Source organism: Phacochoerus africanus, chromosome 3 (assembly GCF_016906955.1).
Source record: "Phacochoerus africanus isolate WHEZ1 chromosome 3, ROS_Pafr_v1, whole genome shotgun sequence".
Lineage (NCBI taxonomy): Eukaryota > Metazoa > Chordata > Mammalia > Artiodactyla > Suidae > Phacochoerus > Phacochoerus africanus.
The window spans coordinates 144,798,178-144,820,857 of NC_062546.1; the positions used below are offsets into that span (position 1 = coordinate 144,798,178).

A 22,680-nucleotide genomic window follows, 5' to 3' on the forward strand; every position below is an offset into this window, starting at 1 on the left:
AATACCCTACCATCAGGAAACTGCAGAGCCTTCAGATACAGCAGATTTGATAACCTCAGTGAAAAGCTTGAAATGTTCTCTGCCTAGAACTGGGCTCCAGATAATTACCATATGGCCTGGTCTGTTTTACTTTCTCTTCCAAATCAATGTCTTTCTAGGGTTTGGAACACTCCTGCATTCTGAGTCATGAGCAGAATCTTAAAATGGTCTCACTCTGTCTGTGAAGATGATTTAAAAGACTTTCGACTATATTATTAGCCTTATTAATTTTAAAAAGAAATACATATTATCCATGTACAGAATGTCTAATCATGTTAATTGTGCAGCTTTTAATTCATTTTTTCGGCTCAGTTTTTGAAAGGACAGATTATTGGTGGTGGATGTATTTCCAATGACTTGACTCACAAAAATGTACATTTATAAAGTGAAGAGTTAAAGAAACACATTCATACTGAGAATTGAGACTCTAAATTGTGGTAATAATTATCGGAGCCATACAACTGAAACTGTAACTACTCTTCCATCTTTTCTCCTTTACTCATAAAGTTGATCATGTAGAACTTGATGACACCCTCTTGGTGGTTCTCAACCACAATAGTGCTGTCACCAAATGGTGGTTGGTGATGCTAGGGCATAGTTTTGGTTGTCACGTGACTGGGGGTACATTTAGTGCCCAGTGTCCAAAGTGGTAACATCCCTTGGGCCAGGGACAGTCCCACCCTATAAAGAATTCCATCCAAAATACCCATAGGATCGTCCCTTCCTCCACAGAGAAACTTAGCTAAACCTGGCAGTTTTAGAATTCCACATCTTATTTTTTCCCCCTGACACGAACTTACCCAAGTCAAAAGATGCACTTGCAGGAGTTCCCATCGTGGCGCAGCGGTTAACGAATCCAACTAGGAACCATGAGGGTGCGGGTTCGGTCCCTGCCCTTGCGCAGTGGGTTAACGATCTGGCGTTGCCGTGAGCTGTGGTGTAGGTCGCAGATGCGGCTCGGATCCCGCATTGCTGTGGCTCTGGTGTAGGCTGGTGGCTACAGCTCCGATTCAACCCCTAGCCTGGGAACCTCCATATGCCGCGGGAGCAGCCCAAGAAATGGCAAAAAAAAAAAAAATGCATTTGCAGAATTACAGCCACTTACACATTCTGAATTTGGTAGATTTGTGCCATTTATCTTAAGGCCTCTCTTGTGGAAATGGTTTTTTTCCCCTTAAGCACACTGGTGGAAACTTGATCAAACAGCTCGATTTAGCAGGGGGAGGGGAGGGTGTCACTCTCTCTTTGCCCTGATTCCACTATAAATTTTTAAAAATATCACTGAGGTACCTATAATTCTGCAAAGTAGCCAGGATAATTTAAAAGGACCTGTTTCTGAACAGTCTTTTGATGTAAGCAAGATCACATTTTAATATTTTGCATAAATAAGCAATGGGAAGAGGTGGGAGGCACAGAGCACACTTGTTTTCAATGCTCTGGAGATGTTGAGGGCCCATTTTCAGCCAGTAGTTTTATTTATTTATGTTTTCAGCCAATGATCCTAATATGCAGTGGGTCTATTAGCCTTTACGACCACTTGGGGAATTCCAACTTGATCCCAGGGAAAACTGAGGAATTGGGGTGGGGCGGGCAGTTTAGAATAGATCAGAAATGATATCTCATAGCGCTACAATGTACACAACTGAATTTTTCAGAGTCTCCATTGGAGTGGTCAGAATTTCATGAAAGGTAATTTTAAAACATTCTGAGTTAAATCTCGATCCTTTTTTTTTTTTTTTTTTTTGATACACTAGACTTGTTGCTGCCTTTGAAACTAGCAGAGTGTCACTCTGCCACATGCATCATAGAGCATAATTTTTCTATAATCAGGTGCCTTTTGCTGCTTTGGGGTAAGACTGTTTTCTTGTTTATATTAAGCGTTGCCAGGGAGAAGCATTGGTTCTGTTCTTTCAATGGTAGCATAGCCTGCTAGCCCTGGATGTGGCTTCCCTGATCAGAAATGAGTGTCCACCAGGACACCTGGGGGACTAGCCCCGTTTCCTCGGCCTCCAGCTTAGTTTGCACTCCATAGCCTGTGAGGAGCTTTCTGGCGTGGGATTATTTACTTCAAACCTAGAGTTTCATGCACCTACATTAACTATTTTATATCATGTGCAGAATAACAGGTTTTTTAATGTCAGATACTCTATACACTGCACATATTGCTTTTGCACTGTTTTAAAGATTTTGTACTAAATGATAGAAAATATTTATATTCTTTGAGTGTGAGCTTTGAATAGATGGCATTATCACTTTATTGTTTAAAAAAAAAAAAACGGTTTTCTCAATTATTCTATAGCAATGTTATTCTAAACAAGTCCTATGCCAAAAATCTTGTATCGTGTTTGTATGGAAGATTAAAATTTTACTAATGTGTGGTAAGACTACTGAGTTACTGACTTCATGGTTGGAATTTGATATTCCAGCCCAAAGTCCACAATGTATCCAGAAATCCAAGTTGGTGTCATACATTTTACCTTGATGTGAACTTCTCTTTGCTTTCCTTTGTTTTAAGACTCCATTTTGCAATAAACGTTTTGACAGTAAATCCCTTCGTTATGTGTTGCTGTGTACATCAGAGCTTTGTTAGATCGGATTCCCAACACACTTTGAAGGAATCGTTGTCACACGCGTGCCCATGAGTGTGGGCTCTTCTCTCCTGAAATCAATTGGAGTGTAAATAATGAATTTGTAAAGTGATGGGGCAGTCACAAGGTGGGTTTTTTTGTTGTGTTTTTTTTTTTTTTTTAATCCCCAAAGAGAGACAGAAAGGCTTAGAAGTCACCCTACAGCCCATACACTGATATGTTAACAAGGTACAGCCAACATAAAGGATATGGGAAGCCGCTCTGTGGCTGGAGATCATTAACTCTTCTCCCCTGTCCTGCCACATTCAAACCGTGTTGAAGCAGTGCCTGGCTCCAGCCTTCCGCTCACTGATCTTTGCAAGCCTCGCGCAAGAATCCTGCCGCAGCGCGTCTCAGATTGAACCCGGCACCTTTCTCTTGGCGTCATCCCCATGAGCCTCCTCAGACAGCAAGAGACTCGTCTTCTCTCCTTCTGACAGGAAAACCAAAGATGTTGGTTGTGATTAGTTGTTTCATTTACCACCTTTATTCCATCCAAGAAATAGTTCTCGATGTCGTCCAGCACAACATTTGGGAACTGTATGAAAATCAAAACATTCAACATACCCCCTCTCCCCCACACCCTCTAAGAGCCAGCCTTGATGCAGGACACATCTCTGCAACGCAGGCTGTTGTTTCTTGACCTCATCAGACAGGTTCCTTGTTTGATATTTGTTTCTGTGATGGGCAAAGGGAATGACATACTTCTGCAGCTATATCCAGCTGCCCCGTGAAGAAATAAAACTTGTCGTGTCTTTTCTCTGATCGAGTTCAGTTGTAGAGTCTATTTCTCAAGTCACTTGCCTTTCTGCATTGTTAAAGCAGGTGAGTGCCTGTGACTGCGGACACCGGGTATTTCAGAGGCGGGAAGGGGCAGTTCTGTGGGAATCAGAGTACATGAGGGTATAGCAGAGTTCGTCTAGGGTGGTAGCAGTTTATACCCTCAGAACTTAGCTGTACTGCTCAAACTCTCTGCCTTCAGATTTATTGTAACCAGTGGGTTTTTTAAATACTTCTGCCTGGCCCCCTAGAGTTGGCCTCTGTTTCCCCTTAGCCTCGGACCTGCGCACACAGGCATCTGGAGCTCGGGTCAGGCAACTGTATGGGGCTCATCCTTCCTTCCTCCCCCGCCACCACCACTGCCAGGGTCTTGCCTTGCTGCCTCTCCTCACCAGGACTCACCTCTCCTCCTTGCCCTGCTGTGCTGGCTCAAACCACTATGTCTTCCATCCCCCATCTGAGTCTCTGAAACCCTCCCTTTTCCGTGGTAAAGCCATAGCCATTGAACTCTATACCAGAGAATTTAGCATGGAGGGAAATGCACCCTTCAATTAAAATTTTGCTAGGATTTGTGTGCCAGGCACTCTGCTGGGCACTGAGGAAGTGAAGATGAAGGTGGCCTTAAATTCCTCCAAAGGTATAATCCATACCAACCTCCCTCCAGATTAAATGAAAATCTCTTTAAAGGCAGGGGCTTGTCTTTCCTAGCAAGGTTTTGAGCATGTGAATTTCAAATACCGGCAGATTAGAAGGATTAACTCATCCATCCTCTGATTTTTACACTAATTGTAAAAGTAACCAAATCCAATTTCTTTTTTTCAGCTCACCTACACACACACACTAAATGTTTATTTGAAACATGTTGAAGGACATTTTGCCCTCTTATCTCATGAGCAATCCAACCGTTTTGGCAAGACAAGTTAGTTAAAACTAATGGTTATCACAAACAACTTCAAGTCACAAGACACAGTTGTTGTTTGTTTTGTTTTGTTTTGTTTTCCAATGATGTAGGGGTTTATTGTTTAGTCTGTGGCCATGGAGCCTATATTGAAGTGGGTAGCAGACGGGAGCCCTCTTGCAAAGTTGTCTTTTGTGTTTGTGTACCTGCCAGGGAGGGAGGTTAGTTTAGTTTTAGTTAGAGCAACTCTGCAACCAGGGTTCTTTAGGACAATTGCAATTTCACTTGTCCTGATAGCATTTGGTTTTAAAAATACAGTGCACATGAGACATTTAGTCAAACTCTCATAAACCCCCCTCTAAGAATATGCATATAAGACATCTGGTTACCAGGTAGTTGCTCGTGAATTTTCACTAATAATCTTAACGGTCCTTGAGTTGGCTGAGAATTCTAAAGAAGGCGCTGGTATCTGACAAACGTCAGAAATTCCTTGACTGCCAAGGCCCTGTTGTGGGAGATAAAACTACCCTCGGTTTGCCACGTACCAAGAGAAAAAAAAACCCGGATGTACAGAGTCCCATTGTAACGCCTCACCGAGCTCGATAAATTGTGACAGAGCGGTTGATACACAATGGCTTCTGTGGGCAGCATCTTTGGAACCCTGTGAAATTCCTCTTAAGGTTGAAAAAATTGGTTTCCGTTCAACGTAACCCGTAGGAAGAACCAAGCCAGGGCAGAGCAGCAGCTCCGAGCTAAAATACTGAAAAGAGAGGATAAACAAAAAAAGACAATGATAATATTCCTTTTTTACCCCCCCCATTTCATTCATATTTCCCATGCAGCTGCTGCCTTCCTTTGAGATTGGTGCTTGGACGGAAGATGACGTGGTAAGTTGCTTCTCTTAATGACTCATTTAACCTGGGCAGGTAGTTCATAAATTTGTCCACGAGTTAAAATGCGGTTAGAGGGGTTTGAGCCTTAGGAAAGCCTAGCTAGGAAAGGTTAAGAGATTCCATGTTTTTCTTTCTTTTTTTTTTTCTCTTTTGGCCACCCTGAGGCATATGGTTGGTTTCTGGGCCAGGAAACAGATCCCAGCCACAGTTGCAAACTAAGCAGCAGCTACGGCAACACTGTATCCTTTAACCCATTGTGTCAGCTGGGGATGGAACCTGTGTCCTGATGCTGCAAAGATGCTGCTGATCCCATTGGGCCACAGCAGAAACTCCCCAGGCTTTTCTATTTTTAATGCAGTAATGATTTAAAATAAGGCCTCCGGGGTTCCCAGGAGGTCTAGTGGTTAGGATTAGGCGCTTTCACTGCTCCAGACCACGTTCAATCCCTGCACATCAAGCTGCTGCACACTGTGGCCGAAAAAAAAATAAAATAAAATGAGGCCTCATAAGCAAAGCAAGTAACTCTTCCAATCTTGGAAGAGAATTCCTCCTCCCTATTTGCTCTGAAAACTTTTCCAGAATACAGTAATGAATACAAGTTAAAAGGAGAGTCCAGGATACCAAATGAACACACTTGGAAAAAATTATCTTAAGTTTTCCTGAAAGACCAGGAATGGACTTGAACCAGAGTGGAGAAAAATCTGGCTAGGGCAGTGGTTTAGCCCTGTCCATTTTGCCATCTTTCCTCTGACCTTCCCCGGAAAGAAATGGACACGAGCTTCCAGACACTCTCTGCAACTGGAGCTGGAGAGGCTTCATGCCTGGGGGGGAGGATGTAACAGACTATTTAAGTCCAAAGGAAGTCCTACACCCTACACTCTGGGTAGAAATCATGAGGAATAATCCTACTTAGCCTGTTACATCTCTGTATCTGTTTCCTTAGGAGAAAACAGGTCTAAGAGGCCCCTTGAGGCTCAGCGGGTTAAGGACCCCGCATTGTTGGTGCTGTGGCTCAGGTCACTGCTGTAGCAGGGGTTCAGTCCCTGGCCCGGGAACTTCTACATGCCTCAGGTATGGGCAGAAAAAAAAAAAAAAAAGATGTAAGAATTTTTGATCAGAGACCTCAGGTGTGTATGCCTATCTAGGTCCATCCTGTAAGTTCTGGGTTTCATTAAATAAAGAAAAAAAAAAGTTTGTATGCCAGCCTTAGCAGGCTTACACCCGGAAACGCCAAGGTGCAAACTCACTACGAGAAACTCCTGGGAAGGTCTTTGGAAGGTTTACCAAATTCAGTCTGGTTTCAGGCCGTGGCATGTCCCTCCCTGCCCTTGGTATTCTGGTGAAGTAATACTGCTCTCAGCAAGAGCTAACCTCTGTGGCTTCTGCAGGGCAAGGACGCTGGCTCTGGTTGCCTCTGCTTCTTCCACTCCCTGTGCCCCGATGACGCTAAATTTCCAGCCAGCCCTGCTTAACAAGGAAAGAGAACTTAGGATCTCCTGTTTTCACAGGCCTGGATATAATCCCTTTATCCGCAGCTGCAAAGTTGTCCCATCTCATTTGAGAAGAAATGTTTTAAAAGGCATTGAGCTCTAACAGCTATTTTTAGACTTTGCTCTGAGGTTGAAAGTTTTCAAGCCATTTAAATAAATTTCCAGGAGTTCCTGGTGTGGCCCAGCAGAGACGAATCTGACTAATATCCATGAGGACGCAGGTTCGATCCCTGGCCTCCGTCAGTGGGTTAAGGATCTGGCGTTGCCATGAGCTGTGGTGTAGGTCGCAGATGCGGCTTGGATCTGGCATTGTTGTGGCTGTGGCGTAGGCCAGAAGCTATGGCTCCAGTTTGCCTGCTAGCCTGGGAACCTCCATATGCCTCGGGTGCAGCCCTTAAAAGCAATAAATAAACAAACAAATAAATGTCCAGGGTCAAAGGGGCTCCCCAGAGAGTTGGTGGGCCTGGGTCTGGCCCCCCATTCTGTCTCCCTTCACTCAGGGAATGTGAGAAGCTGGGGTAAACCTGTGCCTAACGAACTTCCAGTGAAGTCAGCGGGTCCAATCTCATTCTGTAGAGCAAGTCCTACAGCTAAACTTGTCTTGGGCCACAAAGCTACTTCATAAGCAGGCCTCGATCAAAGGACACATGCCACCATTTTTCTGTCCACTGCTATATGGTCTTCATTACTCACCCAATTACTGGGTAAACCAGGGCCCCTCAATAACCCGGGGGACCCCTGGCACATACGTGGAAAAGTCCTTATGAGTAAGAACCTTCTTGAAAGGGTTTTTTAAATATCTTTCAAATAAAGAGGAAAACTAATGATCCTTTAAGTGTCCAAGACTCCCCCCTCCCCACCACCCCCAAAGGGATGGATGTCTCCAAATTTGAAAGCTGGAAGGTTTAAAACTGAAAAGAGCAAATCCTCTGTTTTGTGGTTGAGTGAGAATTAAAGATATTTTAATCCATTGAAAACTATGTGTTTCACTGTTACGTCTGACCACTGCCCATGAATCTTCAAAACCCTGTGTGTCCTCTCTTTCGCAGTATTTTTGGGTTCAGCAGCTCGTCAGAAAAGGCAAGTGGAATTACTTACCTTCTTAACTCACGCAGTTAACTTTGCTTGGGATACAATTGCGTCTAATTTTTTTTTGTTTTTTCGGCCTTCAAATCACTCCCTTCAGGTGACTCGTCAGCAGAGATGAGTGTGTATGCAAGCTTGTTTAAGGAAAACAACATAACGGGAAAGCGACTGCTGCTTCTCGAGGAAGAAGACTTGAAAGACATGGGCATCGTCTCCAAGGGGCATATCATCCATTTAAAGGTACCTCAGGGAGTTCCTGTCGTGGCTCAGTGGTTAACGAATCCGACTAGGAACCATGAGGTTGAGGGTTCGATCCCTGCCCTTGCTCAGTGGGTTAAGGATCTGGCGTTGCCGTGAGCTGTGGTGTAGGTCACAAGCGTGGCTCGGATCCCACGTTGCTGTGGCTCTGGCGTAGGCTGGCGGCTACAGCTCCAATTAGACCCCTAGCCTGGGAACCTCCATATGCCACAAGAGCGGCCCAAGAAATGGCAAAAAAGACAAAAAAATAAAAAATAAATAAATAAATAAAGGTACCTCAGGAAGGGGCTCATTCAATCAGCCAGTCTTTATGGAGCACCCACCTCGGAGCTGATCCTGTGTCATGTTAGAGGCTGAGCTGGATGGCATTGTGCAGAAATACTTCCTACCAGCTGATCACCACCTGCTGCCCCCAGGGACCCCTGCTCCCTCCTCCTAATCCCAAAACCAAAGGGTTCATGCCTGGCCCTGCAGAAGTCACTGGATACACCTGCCGATCAGACCCCTGCCCTCAGGAAGTCTCTAGCCCTTTGAAGAAGACAGGTGTTATTCATGCAATAACGGTAAAATGACAGGTGTAAGACACGCCACAAAGGAGAGGTGAGGTGGGGCTGCGGAAAGGCTTGGATGAAGGAGAACTGCAGGACCGGGAGGTGTGAAGGGCATAGAAGGGCATGCGGAGGAGGTTTTCTGGCGGGAGGCACAGCCTGTGGAAAGGCCTTGTGTGGAGCTAAAGCTGGCGGGAGGCACAGCCTATAGGAGGAAGCGTCATGTGCAGCTAAAGCTCTGTGGGCCTGCAGAGCCACCATCCCACCCAAGAATGGCAGGGGGCGCCTTCCTGTGAAGCCAGAGGCTGGGTATCCAGCAGGAGCCCTTGAAGATGCCAGACTGTGTCCAGGGGCTGAGTGAGGCCATCACAGCACCTAAAGCCATGGGGATGTGGGCTCAGTCTGCAGGCCTCCAAGCTTTGACCTGGAGCAGATACCATCCTGTGTGTATTCTCAGCCCTTGTTTTCTCAGGAACTCCTAATATTTCCCCTCAAATCTTCAGTTTTGAGTGCTTTCAAAGCTAAACTTCGGTTTCTGTTGCTGTCGTGCTTTTTGTGTGTGTGTAGTTTTGACACCAGATCTGGTTTTTTGTTTCTCTGCTTTGGTTTGCTTCTTAGTTCCACAAACGAAACGACACTCGCCGGCCTCTGTGGACACCTTGTTATTAACCAGAGGCCTGTTTCAAGAGAGCTCTTATGATAAGATCGGGTTTGCTCCCCAAACCTCCTCAAGCCCAGTGTGGATAGACAGAGGGGTGGGCACAGGTTAGAAAGAAGAGAAATATAAAAGAGATGGAAATGTAGACAAGGCCCCTTCTTACTCAGATCCACATCTTTTTATTATTACTATTTTTTGTCTTTCTTTTTAGGGCTGCACCCATGGCATATGGAGGTTCCCAGGCCAGGGGTCCAATCAGAGCTATAGCAGCCAGCCTATGCCACAGCCACAGCAACTTGGGATCCGAACCTACAGCTCACGGCAACGCCGGATCCTTAACCCACTAAGCGAGGCCAGGGATCAAACTGGTGTCCTCATGGATGCCAGTCAGGTTTGTTAACCGCTGAGCCACGACGAGAACTCCTCAGATCCACATCTTGACAAAGGCTCACCCCACATGCAACAGTTTTCTCTTTGCCTCAGTTGGAGCTACTGTACCAGGCTTTCTACAGAAATCCTCCCATCCACTCCTGTCCTGTGAGCCCTGGATCCATGTAAGAAACACATGGATGGGCCCTCAGCATCCTTTGGACAATGGCTTAGCCTTAACCCACCATCTGTTCCCTCTCAGGAGATGGGCAGGAAACCTCATGCATAAACATACACCTCAAAGGCTGGAAAATAATTTCATCTCGACCCCTAGCTGCAGGCAAGTTCATCCTGAAAAGCAGTGCTGGCTTAAATGGGCCACAGTAGGGAAAATTCTTTTCTCTGGTACGGAGAAGTTGCAGGGTTCTAAGAGAGAGATTTGATAAATCGTGTCCTATCTTGCAGATGCTAAATAAGATGCTCCCACTTCCCTTTTGCCTCTCCTGCCTTGAAAAAGGACCAGCATCCCTTAAGGAGCAGTCGAGAGGACAGGGCTGGCAAGCCGTGATGCTCCCCGACAGCCACAGTCATTTAAAGATTCCCAGACCAAAATCAACGATAATGGAAAAAAATGAAAATTGTAAAATAAAATAATAAAATAAAAGATATGGATGAATCCATTCAAAAATAAAATAAAATAAAGTAAAATCGGAGTTCCCGTCGTGGCGCAGCAGAAACGAATCTGACTAGGAACCATGAGGTTGCAGGTTCGATCCCCGGCCTTACTCAGTGGGTTAAGGATCTGACGTTGTTGTGAACTGTGGTGTAGGTCGCAGATGCGGCTCAGATCTGGCATTGCTATGGCTGTGGCGTAGGCTGGCAGCTACAGCTCCGATTAGACCCCTAGCCTGGGAACCTCCATATGCCATGGGTGCGGCCCTGGAAAAAACAAAAAAATAAAAAAGTAAAATAAATATCCCCAGACCAGAGTTCCTATCATGACTCATTGGGTTACAAACCCCATTAGTATCCATGAGGATGTGAGTTTGATCCCTGGCCTTGCTCAGGGGGTCAGGGATCTGGTGTTGCTGTGAGCTGTGGTGTAAGTCATAGACGAGGCTCAGATCCCATATTGCCATGAGCTGTGGTGTAGGCTGGCAGCAGCAGCTTCAATTCAACCTCTAGCCTGGGAACTTCCATATGCCGCAGGTGTGGCCAAAAAACCCAAACAAAACACTAAAGAAATCAATAAACATTCCCAAAATCGGCTTAGGCCAGTGAAAGTGCCCCTCCATACTGATTAGTATCACTAAGGCAGGCAGTGTCCAAACTTGCCAATTATCATTCAACAAATTCAGTGGATGCATACTAATCACAGTACTGGGCCTGTGAAGATACAAAGAATCCTGCCCTTAAGGAATTTACATCCTAGAAAAGAGATAAAACATGTATATACAACTTCTCCTGATTCGGAGTCTTGGCAGTTTGGAGCAGTGTCTGTCCTGAGCCCCAAAGGAGGGGCATAGCCAGCATCTGTGTGGGGACCAGAGACCCCCTCCTCTAGCTCCTGGAAGAGTCTGCATGTGCACAGAAAGTCAGTTCCCAGAGGGCGAGTCTCAAGAGTCAGGCTGTGGGCCTTCCACCTCTGTGGAAGCCAGGGCCCTGTTACAGAGGCGCCCCAGGGGTGGGGGGTGGGGAGCACCGTCCGAAGGTGACCTTCTCTTAAACTCAGCTGGGTCCTGGGTGCCTCTGACAGACAAGGTCTGGGAGCATCCTGCCTACGCTGTGTGTCCAGCTGGGCCATCTGGCACGGGACACCGCAAGGGCACCTCCGGACCGGGGGAGGGAGAAGGTGGCCTCCGTTCTCTGCTCTCTCGCTGAGGAAGGCAGGGCATTGTTGCAAACCTCAACGAGGCTGTCAGCCCACAGATTGGGGGGTCATAAAACTAGAAAGTCAGTCCACCTAGCCTTTTGCTACGAGGCTGTCCCTTTCGGCCTGTCCTGGCTCCCTCCTGGCCCCAGCCTGGAAGCCCTCATGTGGAGGAGCCCTGTGGAAGGAATAGAGCTGAACATCCGGTAGGTGCTCATTACATTGTCAAGTGTCAACAGCTTACATTTCACTTTTAAAAAAATGCATCTAATTTTTCTCACATTGGCTCTTTTTGACTCTCTACGTGATATGTTCAGTTCACAGAAAAGCTGGATTATACCTGATGCGTATAAAAAAGAATCATAATTTAAATTGTCCTCCTTTCCTTTAAGAGTTCTTTGTGCTCCTTTAGGGGAGGGAGCGTTAGGACATAAACCCACGGAAAGGCCCTTACAATGCAGTAAACCCTTTAGTGAGATTTCAGCCCTAATGAAAGCCTCTGGTGATATATTCGTGTTCTTTGTTGTTTTCCCCACAGTTACTCAGGGTGACAACGGCATTCTGTACACTAGAATATTAACTTGTCACTGCTCTCCTCCACCACTATTTGAAGAATGGTTTTATTTATTTTTTAAACTCTGAGACTTAACATCTTGAAAATATCTTCCTGTTCCATTAAATAATTATAAACTACCCATAGTACTTTGAACAATCAGGTTCATTCTCAATAGATGTTGGATATTAACATCCCCAAGGTATTTTATGAACTATATAAATAAAGAATGCCTTTGTATGTGCACAATAATTTTAATCCTTTCTTGGCATTATCGGATCATTAATAAAGATCATGTGATTTTTTTTTCTTTTACAGTCAGCCATTGAGAAATTAACCCACGATTACCTAAACTTGTTTCACTTCCCACCACTTATTAAGGTAAGCAAGCTTTTTTTTCTTACTGAGAATATGCTGCTTTTATTGACGTATGCACCTGCCACATCCACACCTGAATTTGCCGATGTCGGCAACTGTCGTTTGAAGTGAAATTTAATCATATGTCTCCAACAAAAGGCCCTTTGAGAGAAGCTTGGGATGTGCAGAAATTGAATGCCCTTGTTCTTTATGAGTTGAAATATTAACGATATGGACATGATAAGAACACACATGTCACCTTAGCGGCTTGGGGATGTAAGTGCCAACGTTGCAGGCAAGGACCTCTGGCCTCCCACCTGGCTCGGGAGACTTTTGTCCAACATGAGAGTCAATGAAGGAATTCGCACGCTAGGCTCTGGATTTACCATTTGCATTGAGGGGTAGGAGTTTTACCGTTTGAATAACGTATTAGTATATTTAACATATTATTTTGGAGATACTCTAAAGGTATATGGCATGGTCTGTTATAAAATTAATAAAAGTCCCCATTGTAGCTCAGTGGTAATATCCGTGAGGATGCAGGTTCGATCCCTGGCCTTGCTCAGTGGGTTAAAGATCCTGCGGCTGTGGCATAGGCCGGCAGCTTCAGCTCCGATTCAGCCCCTAGCCTGGGAACCTACATATGCTGTGAGTGTGGCCCTGAAAAGCAAATAAATAAATTAAATTAAATTAAATTAATAAAGTTAGTGGATACTTGCAGTAAGTACCCAGAACTCTTCTCTTTCACTGTGTTCCTCTGCTTGACCCTCCATCCATGATGCTCTAGGAACTGCGTTTCTTCTTTGGGAATAGCTTGTAAATACCTTGAGTATTGCAAAACTCTTCAAGGTGGAGTCTTCGTGCATCTCTAGGGACTAAGTGCATCTCTAGGGGAAAATTGCACAATGTAAGATGCATCGTGAGAAACGTGAGACGGTGACATTCAGTTTGTAGTGCTTGCGACAGAGCCTTTAGCAAAGTTCTCAAAACCTTCGTATGTCTTTTCTCTTGCTCTAAGCAATTATAGGTTTAGTGTAATCCAAAATAACCAAAAACTAACCAGTAGATTAGAATGGAAAAACTAGTGCTAAGAAATCATCTCCTTTACATGAGAAGTAAAAGTACAAAACACCATCTAGAATAAATGGTGCCTTTGGAGAACAGATAGTGACTCACGGATTTTGAAAAACTTCTAGTTTCCAAAGGAGACAGGTTGGGGGGTAGAGGGATGGGCTGGGGGTTTGGAATGGAAATGCTATGCAATTGGGTTGTGATGAAAAGTCTATATTTCATTCTGCAATTTAAAAATTAAAAAAATATTCTATTTAAATGTGTTTTTTAAAAATAGAATAAACGGTGCTTGGCTTTCTATTTTAGGACTCAGTAGGAGAACCTGAAGAAAATGAGGAAAAAATAGTGAACCTTGAACTTGTTTTTGGTTTTCACTTGAAACCAGGAACTGGCCCACAGGTAAATCACGTTTTAAATCCTTTGGATAAATTTCAATCTAATTTACTTTTTCTCTCCTGGAACTCTCTGGTTTTATATGCCCCCTACCAGCTGGTTACATGATTCTGAGTAAACGTATAGACTTTATAAAATAGAATTTAGTTGAAAGGCTGCCAGCTGCCTCTGTCAGCCAATCTGGGAAGCTTTCTCATTCAGCTAAAGAGCCCTGTGTGCCACCCAAACCTTCAAGGAAGCTCACTGCAAACCATGGGGGCAGGGGTAGTGTTGGTTAAGGTGGAGGGCACAGACTCGAGAGTAATTGTTTATACTTCGTGGCATCCCAGCTTCCTATTTTCCTGTTTCTTTGGATTGTTTTATTCCTCCCTTTGTTTGTTTTTTTTTTATCCTTAACCCACTGAGAGAGGCCAGGGATCAAACCTGCAACCTCATGGTTCCTAGTCGGATTTGTTAACCACTGAGCCATGACGGGAACTCCGTAAATGGGAATCACTTATAATATCAAGAGTAGAACAACACCAAGAATGCAACTATAGGCAAAATGGAAACCCAAATTATCAGCTCTAAATACGGTGGCAGGACATTTGACAAGTTCTCATTGAGTCAGGCTGTGACTTTATGTTATTTTTAGAGTCTGAGCAAATTGTGTGGGCTTGGTGGCATATGAATTGAAATCATAATGGGTGTGTGTTACTTCGGATGACTAGGAATTGCTAGTAATATCGGTCACGTCTATTAATTAAACACTTACTGGGCTCCAGGCACACAGGACTCCAGTGTAGATGCTATTTCCCCCGCATTTTACAAATAAGGAGACTAAGGCTCTAAAAGGTTAAATAACTTACCCAAGGGTTGCATGGCTAGCAAGCAGCAGAAGGATCTGAATGCAGGCCCCTCTGACCCCAGAACCAAGCTCTTTACTACTGCACTATGGGTGCCTTTCCTTTGACGCAGCCAAAGAGACCTTGGAAAAACAGCTCCTCACAACCTGAGCCCGTTGCTCTGCTAGAGCTGGTGGGGCTCTGCTGGCCCAGCAGCCCTCGCTAATTAAACCTCGCTTACCCCAGGCCACTCCTGGAACCAGCGTTTGGGAATGATTGGAAGTTGTTGCAAGGGGTTGAGTTTCTCCTGGGGCTTCAAAAGATGCTCTCTCTAGACACCTGCCAGAGTGTTTTACCTGCACCACTGCAGGTATATTGATGCTCTTGCTGAATGGAAATCTTAACCTCCCTTGTATGGGCCACAGAACTTGATTGAGTGAAAGCCCCTCTGACTGCAGGTGTCTAGTATAGGGACACTTTTCTTTTCCCTCTGAAAACAAATCACTGTCTATTCATTCTCCTTGTTAGAAGCAGCTATGGAAAGCGGAGCAGGGGAGTAATTTCCTCTCCAACAACAACCAAGGGCCCTTCCAGTCCTGAGATTCTGTAGCTGTGGGCTCACCAGGTCTATCTAATAGGAAACACCTTAACATGTTTCAATTTGCCTTCTTTAGGATCCTCAGTTCCATTGAACTTAATTTATGAGCACTCTGTGTTTAAACACTTTTATGGTTGGTAGATAGTATAAGAAGAGGGAAGAATTTTCTTGAAAGAGACTTGTCAGGAGTAGTCTCCACCTTGGGTTGTGATGATCGTTGTACACCTATAAATGTCATAAAATTCGTTGAGTAATAAAAAGTTTTAAACAACTGAATGCATGGACATAATGAGGAAAATCTGGAAAGTTGCTTTTCATGTACATGAAAGCATTAAAAGCTAATAAATCAAACTCTGCATTAAAAAAAAAGGAGTAGTCTCCACCAAGAAAATAATTTTCACTTAACAGGGAAATGAATTGTTAATGTGGAAAACTGAAAAGAAAAAAAAATATATATATATATATATTTTTTTTTAGTAAAAATCAGAGACTCTAAAAGATATTTGAGACCAAAGATAGTGGTCTGTTTTTGACCATGACGGAAGAGACTTCTTGAGTCATTGGTTATCCTCAAGGCCTAAAATCTCTGCAGCTTTTGATTATCTGCTCATCCTTGGTCACCCATGCAGAGTAATAAGTTCATCCATTCACTCAGCGCATTTACTGAGGACCTACTGGGTCCTATGTAGATGCTCAGAGTGCAACTTCAGAAAGTATGGAATTCCTGTTGTGCCTCAACGGGTTAAGGACCTGACTCGTATCCACGAAGATGTGGATTTGATCCCTGGCATCGCTCAGTGGATTGAGGATCCAGCGTTGCCACAAGCTGTGGTTTAAGTTGCAGATGTGCCTCAGATCTGGCATTGCTGTGGCTGTGGAGGAGGCCAACAGGTGCAGCTCTGACTCACTCCCTAGCCTGGGAACTTCCATATGCCATGGATGTGGCCCTAAGAAGACCAAAAAAAAAAAAAAGTATAGTATGCCTTGCAAAGAACCCATAGTTAGAAAGAAATAGACAAAATCAATTAATGGTTTTAAATAGAAAATGATGCAACATCATGAACATCATTTAATGGAAGCGCAGTGGATGAGCAGTGAAACAGACGCAGAAAGGGCTCAGAGGAGGAGCTTTACGTCTTCTTGGTAGACGTAATGTGTGAACTAAACTTTGAAAACCGTTAGGAATTATTAGGCAGGCAGAAGACATGGAAGGCAAAAGGAACAGCATGTGCAAAATCTCAGAAGCATGAAGGCAGGAAAACACAGGCAGCTCTTCTTTGGGCTGATTTCTATGGGACCTCACAACTCGACTCAAGCATCCATCCCTCTGGGAAGACTTAACACAAAGCAGGTGGAAAAGTGTGGTGAGAGTTAAGGCCAGAAAAAGAAGGTCTTATGTGCTAAGCTAAGGAGTTTGAAGAGTTTTAAGCAGGGTGTAGATAGAATTCTACTTTTTTTTTTAAGAAGTCTACTTTTTTTTTTTTATTTTTTTGTCTTTTTCCAGGGCCGCACCCATGGCATATGGAGGTTCCCAGGCTAGGGGTCGAATCGGAGCTGTAGCCACCGGCCTATGCCAGAGCCACAGCAACTTGAGATCCGTCTGCAACCTACACCACAACTCACGGCAACGCCGGATCGTTAACCCACTGAGCAAGGGCAGGGACCGAACCCACAACCTCATGGTTCCTAGTTGGATTCGTTAACCACTGCGCCACGACGGGAACTCCTACTTATATTTTTTAAAGATCTCTCAGGAGTTCCTGTCATGGCTCGGCGGAAACGAATCTGACTAGGATCCACGAAGACGCAGGTTCGATCCCTGGCCTCACTCAGTGGGTTAAGGATCCGGTGTTGCTGTGAGCTGTGGTCTAAGTCACAGACCTGGCTCGGATCTGCCATTGCTGTGGCTGTTGTGTAGGCTGGCAGCTGCAGATCTAATTTGACCCCTAGCCTGGGAACATCCATATACCATGGATGCGGCTCTTAAAAAAAAGACCAAAAAAAAAAAATCTCTGAAAAGCACAGAGAAGGATGAATTGGAAAGGACTCAGAGATAGAGTGAGAAAGGCCTATGAACAGACAGTACAGACAACCAGGTGAAAAGGGACAAGGAGCTGAGGCTATGACAGTGCCAGGGAAGTGCCACGCACCCAAGGACACCGAGACGGAACTGATCAGAGTGTCACTAGCTGGAGATGGGGAGAGAGGGAGGAGCCAGGACTGTGCCCGGGTTTGTAGTGTGGCTGGATAGGTGACCTTATCATGCAATAGATATAAAGTGAAATATACAATGTGGATGTAACACCAAGGTGCTCAAAGTGTAAAGAAATGACTAGAATGGGTGAGGTTAATCAGGAAAAGCTTTTTTGGAAGAGATGAATTTTGAAAATGGGCTTGGGTTTCCATCGTGGCTCAGCGGAAACAAATCTGACCAGTATCCATGAGGATGCAGGTTCAATTCCTGGCCTCACTCGGTAAGTTACGGGTCTGGCATTGCCGTGAGCTGTGGTGTAGGTCACAGATGCAGCTCGGATCTGGTATTGCTGTGGCTGTGGTGTAGGCCAGTGGCTATAGCTCTGATTCGACCCCTAGCCTGGGAACTTCCATATGCTGTGGGTGCGGACTTAAAAGGACAAAAAAAAAAAAAAAAAGAAAAAAAAGAAAGAAAGAAAATGGGCTCAAAGAGACTCATGGTCATTTGCAAATAATTTTAATTTTCTGAATATGCTGTTTAAAGCTTATGCTTAGGAGTTCCCATCATGGCTCAGTGGTAGTTAATGAACCTGACTCGTATCCATGAGCACGTGGGTTTGATCTCTGGCCTTGCTCAGTGGGTTAAGGATCCGGCGTTGCCAGGAGCTGTGGTGTAGGTTGCAGACTCGGCTCGAATCTGGAGTTGCTGTGGCTGTGGCATAGGCTGGCAGCTACAGCTCCGATTAGACCCCTAGCCTGGGAACCTCCATATGTCTCAGGTGCAGCCGTGAAAAAAACAAAAGACAAAAAAACAAAACAAAACAAAAAACCCCTTATGCTTAGAGAATACCTCTTTCTGAAAAGCTCAAGTTATTTCATACTTGTCCTCTCATTTATCCCCTTGACATTTCTATGAGCTGCATGAGGCACACCGCATTGTCATCCTTGATTAGAGAAACTGTGTTACCAGCTCAGGATGACGAAGAGATGGAGCTGAGACCCGACATTACATCTTCATCATCACCTTGATATGAAACATGTGCTAGCTCTCATACTTGGCCCAAGATACTTAAGCTATCTGCAAACTTTCACAAAACAATCCTAGAATAAATTATCATCCAGGTTGAAACTACCCCAGACTGAGATTTCAATTTACAGCATATTGGCGAGAAGTGATTTCATACTGTTAGGCTACAGTCTGGCATAATTGGGTAGTTTCGACCTGTTACCTTGACCCTTCGAGGTAGAACCCTAGAAAAAAGGACATCCTCAAAAGCCCAATTAACTGACTTCCCATAAACCTATCTTCATGGAAAATGTGGCGCCTTTCCTCCCATCTCACTTGACTGCTTCTCATCTCCTTGACTGGAATAAGTCATACGAGAACACTGGAGGATTGGAACTCTCCAAATCTGAGTTTGCATACCAGGAAGATCTGCTTGACCATTTTGATTTTACAATTCAAATGAAAGATGTGTTCTCGTGGCAGCCATGGGGAATAAAGCATGGCAGTGACTGTATCATGAAAACAGTAGCTGTGTTTCCCCATTGCCTCTGAGAAGCACCACCAGCTAACTACCACTTAAAAATGGTTTGTCACTTCAGTAACTAGCCTACTAACAGGAAACAATGGAAATAATGACCTTATACACAAACACACAAATGCAGGTAGAAAACAACACCTTTCCTTGTAAGACCTGTCAGCCGTGACGATCAAAGCATTCAAATGAAAGAAATCCTTTTTTTTTTTTAGCCTCATTTTACAACCAGATGCATTATCGCACAAAAGTGAGGTTGATTCACCAGACCAAGGAAAGCCATGCACGCCTGAGAGCCTGTGCCTGCTCCAGGGGTCCAGAGCCCCTGAGTGACCCCCTGCCCACGAGCTTAGTCTTTGCTGCCCCTACCTTCTCAGGATGACCAGGCCCTCACCAGACTCGGTACCATGTGATTCAAGAATTCATCCACAGGAGTTCCCATCGTGGCTCAGTGGTTAATGAACCTGACTAGCATCCATGAGTTATGCAGATTCAATCCCTGGCATTGCCGTGAGCTGTGGTGTAGGTTGCAGTTGAAGCTCTGATCCCGAGTAGGTGTGGCTGTGGTGTAGGCCAGCAGCTGTAGCTCTGATTCGACCCCTAGCCTGGGAACCTCCATATGCCACAGGTTCGGACCTGAAAAGACAAAAGAAAAAAAAAAAAAAAGATTTCATCCACAAATGAAAGAACCATTCTGGAGTTCCTGTCATGGCGCAGTGGTTAATGAATCCGACTAGGAACCATGAGGTTGCGGCTTCGATCCCTGGCCTTGCTCAGTGGGTTAAGGATCCAGCATTGCCGTGAGCTGTGGTGTAGGTCACAGATGTGGCTCGGATCCTGCATTGCTATGGCTGTGGTGTAGGCCAGCAGCTGTAGCTCCAATTTGACCCCTAGCCTGGAAACCCATATGCTATAGGTGTGGCCCTATACAGCAAAAAAAAAAAAAAAAAAAAAAAAATCCATGTAGAATGGTTAAGCAATGAGGTCCTGCTGTACAGGAACAATATCCAATCATTTGGGATAGACCATGATGGAAGATAATATGTGAAAAAGAATGTATATATGTGTATAACTGGGTCACTTCACTATATAGCAGAAATTGACAGAACATTGTAAATCAACTATACTTTAAAAAAAATAAAATAAATGAATTGTACATTGAGGCAGCCTCAAAGTTGAAAGCGGTATTTGCAGAAATTGGATCGTTTTCAGCACAAATTTCCTGTGCAAGGGGCCTGGAAAGCTTATGATGAATCTTTTTTTTTTTTTTTTTTGTCTTTTGCCATTTTAGCACCACACTCAAGGCATGTGGAAGTTCCCAGTCTAGGGGTTGAATCGGAGCTACAGCTGCCGGCTTACACCACTGCAACGCCAAATCCGAGCCACATCTGTGACCTACACCATAGCTCACAGCACTGCCGGATCCCTAACCCACTGAGTGAGGCCAGGGATCGAACCTGCAACCTCATGGTTCCTAGTCAGATTTGTTTCCACTGCGCCACGATAGGAACTCTGATGGTTCTTATCATCATACCTCAGCCAGACACTGTGGCAAGTACATTGCAGACATTTTCCTGGTATATGGTTACCACCCACCCTCACAGGGAGCATTATGCCCATATCAGGCCCAGGAGGAGACTGAGAAGAGCAGAGAAAATGTTTCTCCCCCAGACTCCCTACTGCTTAGAGCAGGTCCTTCCCAAGAGCTCAGCCACGGTGTCACACCGCTTCTTTTTGGAAAGCATCATCATCTCCCAAAATTGGTATATTGGTAATAAAAAGACAAAAAAAAAATGGTCAGTTAATACTGAACCATCACTATTTTTGTTTCATATTGAGAGCGCCTTGCGTTTGGTCATCTAAGGCCTCTACTTGGTACAGAAGGAAATTGGCTTCCAGAATCTCAGGCAGCTTCATGCATGTCTCAGGATGGCAGCCACCCTTTTTTATTGAAATGTTCAGCTCCACAGAGTTTATTATTATATCTCTTATAGGCTCACCAGTCAAGAACTTTGATTTTCAAATTGCCAAGGAATAAACTATCAAATCATCCAGCAGTTTTCTCACCAAGATCCTTTTGAGACTTGGTGTCATAACAATTCAAAAGCAGAGTTTTGAGGGAACTCTCTGAGGAGCTGTCCATTCCTCCTGAGTGCTGGACCCTCACAGACTTTGTCCCTTGCGTCCTCGGTCCCCCCTCTGCCCAGCGAGGCCGGGAGACCTGATTGAAGCTGGGTTCCTGTGGGTCTAAGTGGATCACCTGCCACAGAGGAGAGACCAGGCTTAGGGGAGAAGCCTGGGAACTGACACCCTGGCTCCAGCGGACCTTTAACTAGACTCAGGCTTCCAGACTCCAGCCCCCTCCCTCCAGCTGACCATCATTTCTGATTTCCTTTTGACAGTTTTTGGTTTTGTTTTGTCTTTTTCATTTTTGGCCGCCCCGTGGTACATGGAGTTCCCGGACCAGGGATCAGATCCTAGCCATAGCTGCAATCTGTGCCGCAGCTCCAGCAACACCAGATCCTTTAACCCACTGTGCCAGGCCAGGGATCGAACCTGCATTCTGGTGCTTCAGAGTTGCACTACAGCAGGAACTCCTCAAGAGGTATTTTGAAGGGGCAAGAAAAATAAGAGGAACATTTGGAAGAGGTGGAAGCAGCACAAACTACCCCCATCAGAGTGGAAGGCTTTTCCCATCCACCTCGCCTTCTCCCCCCTTCCGCCCCATCACTCCCACTCCCCACCTGAAGAAATTCACTGAATAGTTCTGTTTCTCTGCTTGTTTCATCTATAGGTTAAAAACGGCTGCTTTTTACAAATATCCCACTTATGATTGTGTGTTTTATGTCTTTATTAGATTGCTTATAAAATGTGGCATTTAGTAAACGTAATTGAATCTCCAGGCCCTTTCTCAAAGCACTATAAATATCAAAAATTGTCAAATAGGGCTTTTTTTCCTATTGTGTAGTTTTTATAAATGGGTAGATAAACATGAATACAATAACAGGGCACAAAGGAAAGGATTTTGTAAGGAAGTAAAAAGCCAACACCTTTTGTAAATTTCAGAAGCACTAAAAGGCAGTGCTTTGCTTTACTTTGCTATGTCTTGCGGTTCTTAAAAATTCAGTGCCGGCGCTGCTATATAGAAAATAGATGAGCACCAAGGACCTACTGTATAGTACAAGGACCTACACTCAAGATTTTGTAATAACCTATTGAGGGAAAAGACTCTGAAAAAGAGTATATACATACATATTATATGTATGTATAATGGAATCACTTTCCTGTACACCTGAAACTAACACAACACTGTAAATCAACTATACTTCAATTTAAAAAAAAAAATCAGTGTAGGGAAGTTTATTTCCCATGACTCGCTATTTTGGGGAAGAACATATGTGCATACACATGTGTTTGTGTGCTTAAGTATACAAGCTTGCAGTGGTAGGGGTCTGTGAGAAACCCAAGTTTTAATTGACAGCAAAGGAACAAATGCACTTGAGAATTTGACTACATGACTTGCTGCTGATTTCCAACTAGAGGTGGCAGTGTATTTTGTCAAACAGGTCAGGCGGCTTCCTAGAGAACTAAAAACTGGGAGAGGTGTCCCATTCATCCTTGGTGATGGATTGATAGT

At 44.5% G+C, this 22,680-nt stretch overlaps 1 protein-coding gene across 2 annotated transcripts in view; it reads left to right on the top strand.

The window, feature by feature from the left end:
• The window catches only part of MAP3K20 (mitogen-activated protein kinase kinase kinase 20), a 204,979-nt gene that overhangs the window by 158,078 nt on the left and 24,221 nt on the right, over window positions 1-22,680 (top strand). For both annotated transcript variants that reach the window (XM_047772900.1, XM_047772899.1), the window contains exons 12-16: window positions 5,187-5,231; window positions 7,777-7,807; window positions 7,914-8,053; window positions 12,388-12,450; window positions 13,804-13,896. In XM_047772900.1, coding sequence (XP_047628856.1) covers window positions 5,187-5,231; window positions 7,777-7,807; window positions 7,914-8,053; window positions 12,388-12,450; window positions 13,804-13,896 — 372 coding nt within the window. The remainder of the gene's footprint in view (window positions 1-5,186; window positions 5,232-7,776; window positions 7,808-7,913; window positions 8,054-12,387; window positions 12,451-13,803; window positions 13,897-22,680) is intronic.